The sequence below is a fragment of the Amblyomma mixtum genome, chromosome 7 (genome assembly GCF_055824585.1).
Source record: "Amblyomma mixtum isolate Tamu chromosome 7, ASM5582458v1, whole genome shotgun sequence".
In the NCBI taxonomy this organism is placed as follows: Eukaryota; Metazoa; Arthropoda; class Arachnida; order Ixodida; family Ixodidae; genus Amblyomma; species Amblyomma mixtum.
The window spans coordinates 149,284,918-149,297,041 of record NC_143018.1 but is presented as its reverse complement, the minus strand read 5'-3'; the positions used below and the strand labels follow the sequence as shown (position 1 = coordinate 149,297,041).

General features: G+C 49.2%; 1 protein-coding gene across 1 annotated transcript in view; it reads right to left on the bottom strand.

The window, feature by feature from the left end:
* The window catches only part of LOC149337831 (putative thiopurine S-methyltransferase), a 142,783-nt gene extending 132,966 nt beyond the window's left edge, over positions 1–9,817 (bottom strand). Inside the window, exons 1-2 of the mRNA XM_089554960.1 lie at positions 9,723–9,817; positions 3,497–3,589 (exon numbers count right to left, since the gene is read on the bottom strand). Of these exons, the coding sequence (XP_089411086.1) occupies positions 3,497–3,589; positions 9,723–9,817 (188 nt within the window). The remainder of the gene's footprint in view (positions 1–3,496; positions 3,590–9,722) is intronic.
* Positions 9,818–12,124: the final 2,307 nt, after the last annotated feature.

The window sequence follows — 12,124 nt, the reverse complement described above, 5'->3', positions numbered from 1 at the left end:
TTTCTTGGAGACTGGCTGTTTTTTCAATAAAGCACAGTTGATAGTCCAGTCGTTGTGTGTGCCTCGTCTCTCCTTCGTCCCCGTCTTTTTGGCTGGTTTTTCTTAAGTATAATGTACCAACTAACCCAGATTTCAACTCTTCAGCTTCAGAGATTTTAGCAGAAGTGATGATGTCGCGATTCTTGTTTATTTGGAATGTCAGCTTAGCTCTGTTACGAGTGATGTTGAGGTTGTTGGACACGATTCTGCAATGCAGTTAAGTTTTGTATTGACAAATTTATTCCGCTCAAGAAAGTAGTTAAATGCAGTGAAATTCCTTGGATTAATCGAGAGATAATTCTTGTTAAACGCAAACTGAAAAGACTTAGGAAACAGCACAGGACAGGAACTCCGCTGTTTCATTCATTAAAAAGCAAGAGGGCAGACAAAGGAAGAGAAGCCAGAAATAACAAAAAAGTGACTGTCATCCCGTACCTCCATACCATCTCCCATAAGCTCAGGAAAATAGGCAAGCGAGCAGGAGTGGAAGTGGTATTTTCGGCACCGAATAAGCTGTCCAGAGCGTGCAAGAAGGTCAACTCTACCGGCTGTCAGGGTAGGAGCTGCACCACTAGACACCAGCGGCAGTTTGTTGCGTGCACAGAAAACGTGGTGTACTCCATTCCCTTGCCCTGTGGTCGAGCCTACATCGGCCAGACTGGGAGGTGCCTGAATGAGAGGCTCAGAGAGCATAACAACAACGTCAAGAATGCCTCCCGACACCTGGGCATACACTGCCGTGATTGCGAACTGTGCAAGAAATACGGGCCTATCTTTGAGCAGACCACAGTTCTGCGCAGGTGTGGGGGGAAAAATCACAAGAGAGATCATAAAAGCTTGCGAAATCTATAAACTTAAGGATAAGTGTGTCAGCTTTGCTTCTGTGCAGTCAAGTGCAAATGAGCGTCATTTTTTAAAATTAATGCCTCAGTAACGGCTGTTGCTAAATGTTGCCCTTCCACGCGTTTTACTCTGTCTGGATAATGTTTCGGTTTTTTGTTTATGACGTGGCCTGGTTTCCACTCGACGGCTTTCACCGCTATCAAGGAGTAACCAGACGTATCACCGCGATGTTTGTTTTGATGTTTGTTCTTTTTCCGCGAGTGCCAGTGATGCATTGCATAAATGTGGGCGCTTGGCATGCAAATAAATCAGTTGCAGTACGACGCTTTGTGGTGTGTGTCCTTTCTATCAGTCCTCGTTTCATTCTCATGCGCTCGGAAATTTTCAGATGTGTAACCTACTAGCCCGCCAGTTCGTCCTGAGCGAATACGGGGACGCCACTACCAAAGAGCTAATAAAGGAGCTGCTGACTGGCCAAATTAAACTAACAGATGAGGTTGCGGCCCTTCGGGCACAGCAGGCAAATATGAAAAAACTGAGTTAAAAACCGCGTAGCAGGCATTGAAAGCATTGAAGACGCACTAAATAAGCCCTAAGCGAAAGTAACTCATTTGAGTTACCCGAATAGGTGCTCAGACATGGTGCTCTTTGGAGCATCTGAAGACCGGGATGAAACTCTATCGGCATTGAAACAAAAAGTTGTCCGAGAAATTTACTGAAAACCTTAGCATTACCTGTTGGTAGATCGGTAGAATTCATAGGGTCGGGAAACCAGGAAAGCAAAGGCTGGTCATAATATTCGTCCAGGACTAAAACGAAAAACAGGAAATCGTGAAAAACGCCTCCATACTTAAAGGGCTGTATACATATCTGTTCCGAACGATTACTCGCGCGAGACGCTCCGGAAAACAGAGCTTCTTTGCCTTGGTGCTGAACAGGAAAAAACCAGAAGGGAAGAAGATCACAATGATAAGAGATAAATTGAAAGTGGGGCGATTCTGCGGCTGCAAAAGTTGAACTCTCAAGTCACCAGTCCAGTCGCCAGGCTAGTTCAGGTTCTGAGTGACGTCGGTCGTCCGTTGATAAGAAACTACCTCTGCTGAACCTTAATGCTGGTAGTATACTAAATAAAAGCCACCAACTAGAAGCTATAATCTTACATTATCATCTGCGTATTGTAGTTATCACTGAAACTTGGCTGAAGGATGAAATACATGATGAAGATGTTCTTCTCCTTCGTTTAACAGCCAGGAGGCGGTGGAGCTGTTGTATTCAAACCTTTGCGTTGGCCTATCTTAATGACCATGAGAGCGTCTCTTTGAAAATGTGCTACTGAGGCCTGTCTTTATTGCAATTTGCGGTTTACCGACCACCTGCTTCACCACAGCTTCACCATAATTCATTTTTGGTAAAGTTATTCTTGGCGATTTCAACGTGTCTGCAATAGATTGGAATTGTACCTTCGGTAGGTGGTTAGAAAAAAGACGCGTGCCCAGGTCACTCGTGCCTCCACGCTTCATCTTGTCCTTGTGACTCGGTGCACTGAGAATTTTCCTCTTTCCGTGGAAAAATGCCTCTCTGTTCAGAGTAGGGTGTACTTTTCATGCAGCATTTCATTTCGTTTTCATGGATGCAACAACTCTCGCACCCAAAAGCCTGTTTGTGTAAAGATTTTTCACGTGCAAGAAATGAAAGCGCACTTGCTCGTCTTGACGTATGGCTGAGTGATTTTCAGGGAAATAATGTGTGTCTACTATGGAATAAATTTAAAGAAACTGCACATCCTTCCGTAGTGACAGCAAGATGTACGCTGCATGCTTTGGCGTGTACAACGTTGTGTGAAAAAACATGGCACTAGAGCAATACGCGTTGGCGTTGACAACATTGCTGCAGAAATGCGGCGCTGAAGGATAGGCCGCCGGCGTATATTGAATAAATTGGCACTGATGGTAAAAATGTTCGAGGCGCATAACTGGCTCCATGGGACAGTGTGCAACTCAAATGCGCTTTCATGTACGTGGCAGGGATGTCCACCTGCAAAAAATTTGCATTCGCACAATATTTGGTCCTCAGCAATGCTAAACCACCAGCTCTTTTTTTATATCCCTTCTGCATTTATTGAACTCTCAGATGAACTGGTCACCTGTCGTAAACATAGAGCTGCATGCAGCTATAAGATATTTAGAGCCTTGCTGATTAAAAGTTGATCTTGAACTGAGCACCTTATTTGGCTTACAACTCAGCATATCTGCTGCGGCGATAGTAACGAGCACGCTCGGCGGTCATTCAGCAACAGAATAACCGCTGCTCTCGGCCGCACTGAATTTAAAGCTCACAACGAACTTTTTGGATAAAGCGCGCAAAACAACATTCTCTAACAACTTAGACACAGGTGCGCGTAGCTGTGATCATTCCAGATAAATCTGGTCGCATCTTGCATCGCAAAGAAAGCGACAAAGCCTTATGCCGGCAGCTTTGCGCATTAACAAACAACATCACAAGCATTCGCGGCAATACGACACGCTTTCGGCGTTCCCTTGAGTCCACATGCGCGAGCAGTATGGAACGTTGCATTAGGGCTCGACTGGAAGCGTCCGTTATTGTAGAAGCTCACCACTTGAGTTCAGGAGCATTTCCGCACATGGGCAGAAAGACAGTGCCGCCTCGCTTGCCGTCCAGGACTGCCGCCGCGTTGTCCCTCAGCAGACTGCCATGGAAGGAAGGAGAGAGGCGACAGCGTTTGTGGCGCATTCTCATTCTGGACTCTTGGGCCTAATACAGAGCACCCTTATATTTAGAATACTGGGGGAGGGACAGTTAAAGGAGAAACACAGAATGCGTTCACCAGCACTAATGAGCTGACCAGTTTGTCCCGTTCTGAGGGGGGAAAAGGATGCAAACACTGGCCAGCTGTGATGTCACTGTATCGCGTGGTGGAGCGACTAACGCGCCATGCGGTCGCTCCGCGAACCTTTCCTCAATGCTACTGCAGCGTGGCATATGCCCTCGGAAAATCCTGTTGCGGACAGCGACCCACTTGAACACTCAGAATGTATGAACAGCTACCGGCGTAAAAGCGCCGAGAGCGGGAAAAAATGGCGGCACCGCGCTCGGAACATTAGGCCGTTCGCCACGACGTTTTGGTGGGCGAGTGCTGCCGTGTACTACCCCTGACTGCGATATTTTGCTCCTGTTTGCATTAAACGCCTTATTTTCAGTGCCCTTTTTACTTCACATATTACCTACCATCACTTAGTGTGGGGTACAACTACTTTGTCAAATATTACTAAACTTCACCTCCTACAAAAAAAGGCAATTCGTATAGTTGCAAACGCAGCATACGATAGTCATACTGCACCTCTCTTCAGGGAACTAAACATTATCACACTTTCTGAGATTTATAAAACAATGCTCCTTAAGCGTTATTCTAACGGAATTAAACAGAATAAAAACATTTTAGGCGGCATAGCAAACCTGACACCTAAACGAAAAACACGGGATACCCGCAGTACTGAACTGTGGGAAATACCTCGAGCACGCACTAACTATGGATACCAGATGCTACATAATATGCTCCCGTCGCTTCTAAACAAACGAGTTATTTCATAGCCCCAATACTGTTTTTTTTTTGTAAATATATCATAGCCACAATAATTGCACTTTCTACCTTTTTCTGTATTGCACCGTACATTGTATACTTCATTAAACACTCTACTAATCTTGTAATTGTTTTGCTTATGTCCTGATTTTGTGCCACATCCTCCCATGTCTGATGCGTTGTGTTTGTATTCTAGTTTTGTTGCCAATGCCATGATTTTTAGGGGCCGTGAACCCCGTCAAGCCCAGCTAGAGGCTTTTTGTTCACGGTCCTCAGCATCTGTAATGTTGATGTTGGAATAAAAATGATGATGATGATGATGATGGTGAGGGCCGGAGGCGTGCACGGAGAAGATTCCGCGTTTGTTCCGATAGCGGCGGGTCAGTGCCTCCGTCCGCGCAAGGCGCCTGCCACTGTGGTCGTCTCGTGTCATGTTGGCCGGAAGGGGACTCACGGGCAGGGCATATCTCCAGACTTCGGGGATGCGTACGAGCTCTTCCGTCAGTGTTGTGTGCTGGATGTGTAGTCGGGCTAATAGGGAGCGTCCCGAGGGCGTCTTTGAAAGTCTTCTGTATTGATTGGTCGTCTGCCTTCCGGAGCTCCGCGAAAGTGTTTACCATCCCCAGGCCTATGAGGCATTGGTTGGACGTGTTGACCAGGAGATCGAGGGCATGCTTGTACATCTTTCTGAGAATCACCTCCAGGGCACTCTCGTCAAGATTGCGCAGGTTAAGGTAAAGCGGACCAGTAGAGGACTCGATTGGTCACGAAAACATGCGTCAGCCACAAGGCGTCTTTGCACTGTAACCCCCCGCGTTTGTTGGAAACCCGGTGGATCATCCGACCAACCTGGTCCCTCACCTTGCTCAATTTGGCTAGTGTTGTATCAACCCGTCCATCTTTGTAGATAGAGAGACCAAGTAATCTAATCTTATCGTGTTAGGGCATCGGACAGCTGGCCATAGATAGTTGCATTTTGGTAGTGCATATCGGCGGCAGGCGAATGCGTACAAATTCGGATTTGGACGGAGAGCCTTGAAGGCCGCAGCGATGGGCTTAAGCGTCCTAGATCTCCTCCGCTTCTTGCGGGTTGGCTTTAATATCTCCAGCCGATCCGTGTTTGGGCGAGATAGTCACAGGCGGACGAAGCGCAACTTGCTGAGCTTGCCGACAGGCTTCCGAAAGTGGGACTGCTCCAGGAAGCGCGCTGTGTTGTCGAAGCGCAGGCCCATCGTAGGGTTGGCGTCTCGTTCGCGCCCTTTTCTCTTGCAAGCCGCGTACCAGAGACGTACAGCAAAACACTCTGCTGCTGCATGCATGCAGAGGGTGCTGTGAGCGCAGGAGCGAGAGGACATGCAGCGCATCGGCTCCGCCAACTTTTGGCTGGAGCCACGGAATTTCGATCGGAACCCCATCAACGCAGCTGCGTCTGTATTCATGAAGTTGACAGCTACCTGTGGATACCACTTGCACCCAGGTGGGACTGCATTTAGGCCTTTTAGGGCCGATCTTCCCTTGCGTATCGTGGCGGCGGCGCTAGGCCTAACGCCTACGGCGGCCACCCGGCCGTGAGTGCGTCGCCCGCCCGCGGCAACAAGGCTTCCCAATATGTACAACTTGGCTACGACACGGAAATCATAGCTTAGTCCGAGATTCCCGCCACTCCCAACACCTGATAGCCTGGATTCTGCGCCTATTGAGAACATGAGGCTTTTCAAACTAGTCGAACGCCGCTCCCGCAAGCGGAACGCTACCCCCCAAGAAAGCGGACGCTACGTGGTGGTGGTGGCGGCGTAAACGTTTATTAGGAAAGGGCAGGAGTTATTTTTGGATCAGCCCGTAAGGGACCGATCCTTACAAGCACTAGGTGGAGGTCCCTAGTTTGCGAACCCAGTGCCGTAGGCCGCCGCCGGGCGCGCCCTACTAAGGCTTGTTGGGCCTGCAAGTCGTGGCAGGCGAGGAGGGTCGCCTTCCATTCCACCCGGGTTGGGGATGGGGAAAATAGCCGGGTTCGAGGGGCAGGCGCACACCAGGTGATGGTGTCCGAAGACACCGCTCTACAGTGCGGCCAGCTTCCATTAAAGGAAGGTCAAAATGTTTTAGTGCTGCAGGGCAAAGCAATGTGTTGGTGTGAAGGCGGAGAAGGAGCCGCTCATCCGCCTTCTTGAGGCTTTTACATGGGAGAGGGTAAAGGCGATGACTATCTTGATAGTAGGTTTTACCATCTTTGAAGGTATAGGCCAGATTAAAATCGGGTTCTTTATCGGGTAGGAGGGAGAAAACAGCCCGGTGAGGGTGCACGCGGGAGGCTGCGTCTGCTGCCTCGTTTCCTGTCAACCCCTGATGTGCAGGGCTCATATAAGGTAACGGTGTGCGGGGTCCGTATTCCGTATGCAATTTTGGTAGATTGGACAGGCTAGGAAGGGAGTGCAGCATTGTTCGACGTTCCGACAGGCCCCTCGCGAGTCGGTGATTATGTATTTCGAATCGGAATGTGAAGCCGCGGGAGCAATCGCGACCTCTTCTTCTTGTGTTGCACTGCGGGCTCTGGAGGTGACGCCCTTAACTGTGCTGCTGGTGCGAACTACCGCCTGTCACGTGCTCTCTTCCCGATTGCCGCTGCCAGTCGGGCGCTTTCTGGCCGTGCGTTTGCAACCTGTGTGTCCCCGGAATTCCTTACGCTGCAGCCGCGACGTCATTGGCAGTATCGAAATTCTAAAAACTGTCGCGAAATATCACTCGCCCCTCATGAACAGTGAAAAAAGTTAACTATTCAATATGACCTAACCGGCCTGCAGCAAAGCGCTCTTGCGCCGCAGAGTGCAGTCTTAGGCGAAATAACCGGCCTATCAGTTGGTAGTGCGCACACGTCTCGTCTGTTCGTTTCTTCGCGACGCTTTAGCCAATTCCCTGCTGAAAAAAAGTTATATGATGCAATAACCACTAGAGGCTTCATCATACAATATCATACAATGTGTCTGATATCCTATGACATCTCTATTATGACTATGATTTTGCAGAAATGTATGATATTTGTATGATAATTTTCTATGATTTTAATGATAAGTCTATGATATTTGTATGGCAAAGTCTATGAGTTTATTACATCATACAACTTTTTTCAGCGGGCCATCGAAGAGAACTTAGATTCCGTAGGTTGACTCAAATATTATTTGCTCCTATTACTCTCTGCCTTGGTAAATACTTTGCAAGCCTCAGGCAGTCCACAAATCGGCATATAATTCGACAGGTCTCTGGCGCCACCTTCCTGGTAGAGTATTGCAATACTAGGATTCTCCCACGATTCATGAAGACTAAGCCAGAGTCCGAGCGGTCAGCCGGGAATTCAGAGACAGTCCGTAGTCTGCACGGACGCAGCAAAGCACGGATACCAACGCAAAACGATCGCCGTTGTAACAGACGAAGGAGGATTGAAATAACCAGCGCAACGATAAACAACCCAAGCAACGAAGCAGCTGAAGAAGCTGCCATTGCTCTGGCAATATCGCAGGGTAATCCAAGAGGACAAAACCTCACTATAGTGACGGACTCCAAACAAGAATACAGAAAATGCACATGGCAGGATCGATAGCATCGCCAATTATATTCTACACACGACGAGAAGACACATAAACACTAAACACAGTATAGTGTGAGTTCCTGGACATGAGGGGATAAAGGGCAACGTGGCAGCAGACTAGTTAGCTCGAGGGTACGTCAACCGAGCAGACTCAACACTTTGCACCCGAAGCACCTTTGACCCTGTTACCCCCACGTACTCAGACACACTTGATGATTACAGGGGTCAGCGGTAACGCTACCCAGCCCCACACAAAAGGCTTACCAAAGAGGAGGCGGTAGACTAGCGCAGACTACGGTACCTACCCGCACCTGCGCAAGCTACGGAAGGCTTTCCCTATGCAATATGTAGACGAATATCCGCGGTGTCAGGGTAAACCTACACTAGAGCATGTCACATGGACCTGCCCTAAGACAGGCTTAGAGCCTAGAATAGACCACCCGAGTGTGATGCAGTGGGAGCTCTTGCTGGCGAGCCAGGAGGAGGAAGCGCAATGATTTCTTCGTGGATTGTCTAGTGTTTGCGCTCATTGTTCCCCATGAAAAAGCGCATCTTAGCCTTATTCTGATGCGCTGCACCTACACAATGGTAAGCCGAAAAAAGCGCGCCTGTAACAATCAAAGCCTGCATAAATGTTGCACAACGTTTAGTTGACACATCCGGTATAAAACCCTATTCCGGGCTTATTTTTATTTTTAAACGGAGTCAGGCCATGGGACTTTCGGAGTCAGTGTAGTCTGCATGTCTGACTATGCCCAGTATACGCTTACTCCGTCCGCAGCTAGTGGTCATTTCGTTAGGCGCTTTATTCTAATCAATTGCAGCTTCCTAGTGAAACGTTGCATGTGGCGATACATGATTGGATAGATATGAAGATACCCATGATGCCATGTGCTTCCGTATGGTTCATGTGCTATCCATATAGAACATATGGAGCCCATCCGGAAAACGAAAGTAGTAGTTCACCAAAACCGCTCAAGAGAAAAGTATACAACGGCTGTATCTTACCGGTACTCGCCTATGGGGCAGAAACGTGGAGGCTAACAAAGAGGGTTCAGCTTAAGTTAAGGACAGCAGCGAGCTATGGAAAGAAAAATTATAGGTGTAACTTTAAGCGATTGGAAGCGGGTGGAGTGGATGAGAGAACAAACGGGGGTTAATGACATCCTAGTTGAAATCAAGAGGAAGAAGTGGGCTTGGGCAGGGTATGTAATGCGAAGGCAAGATAACCGCTGGTCCCTAAGGGTAACGGAGTGGATTCCAAGAGAAGGCAAGCGTAGCAGGGGGCGGCAGAAAGTTAGGTGGGCGGATGAGTTTAAGAAATTTGCAGGAATACGGTGGCCGCAACTGGCGAAGGACAGGGTTAATTGGAGAGACATTGGAGAGGCCTGTGCCCTGCAGTGGGCGTAGTCAGGATTATAATGATGATGAATATTGATGGGGTCTTTTTGAAGTCATGCAAATGACGTGGAAATTACACACGAGTCTACGGAAGGTAGATGAAATCCGTACGGAAAGGACATGGAAGGGTCTGCATGTATTTTTCAGTATCATATATACTCAGCATTAACGCAATATCAGAAATAAGAGGCGCTTTCTGGACCGCTCTCATAGCGCCTCGCCGCTGAGCGTGCGCCAGCGGCCGGCCGCTGCAGCACTCACTCGTGGATGGCAGGCCTGGTCCAAGGAGCGTCATGCTTGCTCCATCGTCGGGACCAATAGTTGAGGGACACTTGGGTGCTGTCTTGCGTGGCCATGGCGCTGAGTTGCGGCGCGATTGCTTCCGAGATCGTGAAGGCGCACCTTTTTCTCCCCAAAGCTGTGTGCAGTCACTGAAGCTGCCTCTAGATGCAGTGACCCTGCTTCGGCACTGGACACGCTCGCATGGCGTGGTTACGAGTGAGAGTATCTTCGCGGAGGCCAAACAAAGGCATGACGGCGGCCGCATGTCCTTGCTTGCGGCGGACGCCTTATCGCTGGCCCACTGTAACCGAGCGCGTGTGTGCGCTGCAAGCCTAAGCGCACTGACCACATTCGAGGCCGACGGAGCACGCTTCGCGGCTCTCACGGCCTTCGCTGACCGGATAACGCGGCATGTTACAGCATTTTTGTTACAGTTTGTTACGAGGCGAGCAGATAGCCTAAGAACTCTCTTGCAAAGCAAACAGCGGGTGGTAGCTTCCGACCAACAAGCATATCTCCCTCGGGCTCCAACGCAGATTAGAGGGCCCGCACTCATTGAAAACGCTGATTGTTTCTGCAGGATCGAAAGCTGGCGGATAGAAACTTTCTGGACTATTGCAAGCCACAAACTTCACGAAAACGCAGGAAGGCAAACAACAGGACGTGTGCCGGCCTCTCAACTGGCTTTCAGGAAACCTAAACGAACAAAATTTGCCGCGACTTACCTCGTTCAGCTAATCACGTGTGAGATGCGTTAGCATATTGTCCCTAGATAGCGGATTTCATTTCCACCCAAATGCTCTTGCACACGTTCCTCGCCTTACTTTTAAAATAAGCCGCCTTTGCTGCTCGCTCCGGTTCTAGTCGGCGTTCCTTCTCTTCGGGGTCTCAAGCCTCTTGTGAACGCCTCTGGGCTGCAGGTTCCTTCGGCGACTTCGTCCTTAGCGTTTATCGTTATTTAGCAAAGTCTTTGCCGCCTCCCTCTATCCACTTATCTGCTAACTCACGATGGAGCTGTCTTGCTGTGCGTTGTGGTTACTGTGCATGTCATGCGCGGCTAAGACAGTGGGTCGGTGTCTGCGGCAACGAACTCGTAGGCGGACTTCGCCCATCACGCATCTGTCGACGCGGTTCGTGCCTTCCGCAGCGCGCAAGAAAAGCAGGAGCATGTGCTTTGTTCCCCGCACCAGGAAAGCTTGGATGCCTATAAAAAAGAGTGATTTTCCACCAGAGATCCCGGCTAGGGCAAGCTGCACCATAAAACATGATATCCGCCATGTGTATTGCCGAAGCAACGCGGTATACAAGATACCGCTATCGTGTGGACCTTGATGCATAGGCCAGACCAGGCGCTGTTTAAACGAAGCACTGAGTGAGCACGCTTGCACCTTAAAAAGGACGATCGAAAGCAATCGCGTAATTGATTGTCGCATATACCAAGCCTGCAAGCCATTCCTTAACAAGACTGAGACGATAGGAAGCTAGAGAGACGCGCGCAGAAGGGAGTTATTTGAAGCGCTGCTGATACATCAAGAAGGAGACACCTGAGTCAGCACACCTTCGACATCGCTCAAAAGGAAGAAATCTACTACCTTCGATGCTAGGAGTGCTTTGCGCTGTCTTTTGTCTTGTTTTATTCCTTTGATCCGTCACTTTTAGCCACTCAGTTACCGATTCAACAAGTAATCATTGTCTGATATGTTTTAGGTTCGCTCATGTATATTTCGCACCATATTTCTTTACTGTTATATATTTTAAAGCCTAGAATAAAAACGATAAGTTGTTAGTCATCGCGAGTCCGTGCCACCTTCTTCCCGTCCATGTTTTTCCGCAGGGCAGCTCAAGCCCTGGAATGAGGACCCAACCCAAAAGCTCGCCCAACTCTCCTTCCAGTTTAATAAAGTTTTGTAGCGTGAGCTACATTGGCCACAGTCTCGCCATTTTTGTGCTCTCTTGCTCGACCATACAGAGCATGCGCGAGGGGCAAGGGACGTTATACGCACAGATGGCGTTCCTCGCAGCACGCACTCACCGCTGCGGGCTACTGCGCATGCGCGAGGAGATTGCGCCGCGTGTATAAATGTGAAGGGATACACAGCTATTGCCACGTGTTCCATGCAGGAAAAACGCCAGCGGCAATGAACACAATGAACGCTGACGGCCTATGGCTTCAGCGCCGCGTTTCTGGCACAACCTTAGTTGGGCTCGGTGGCTACGCTCCGCGCAGTTCACTAACCCATCATGCAGGTGTTCACGATCACTGCCAACGCGCTGTTCGCTGCACTGCTGGCCCTCTTTCCAGCTACTGCCGAGCCTGTGGCCTCGTGCTACAGCGATCACGCCGCGCTGTCCTCTTATCCACCCGGAACCGAATCTACGTC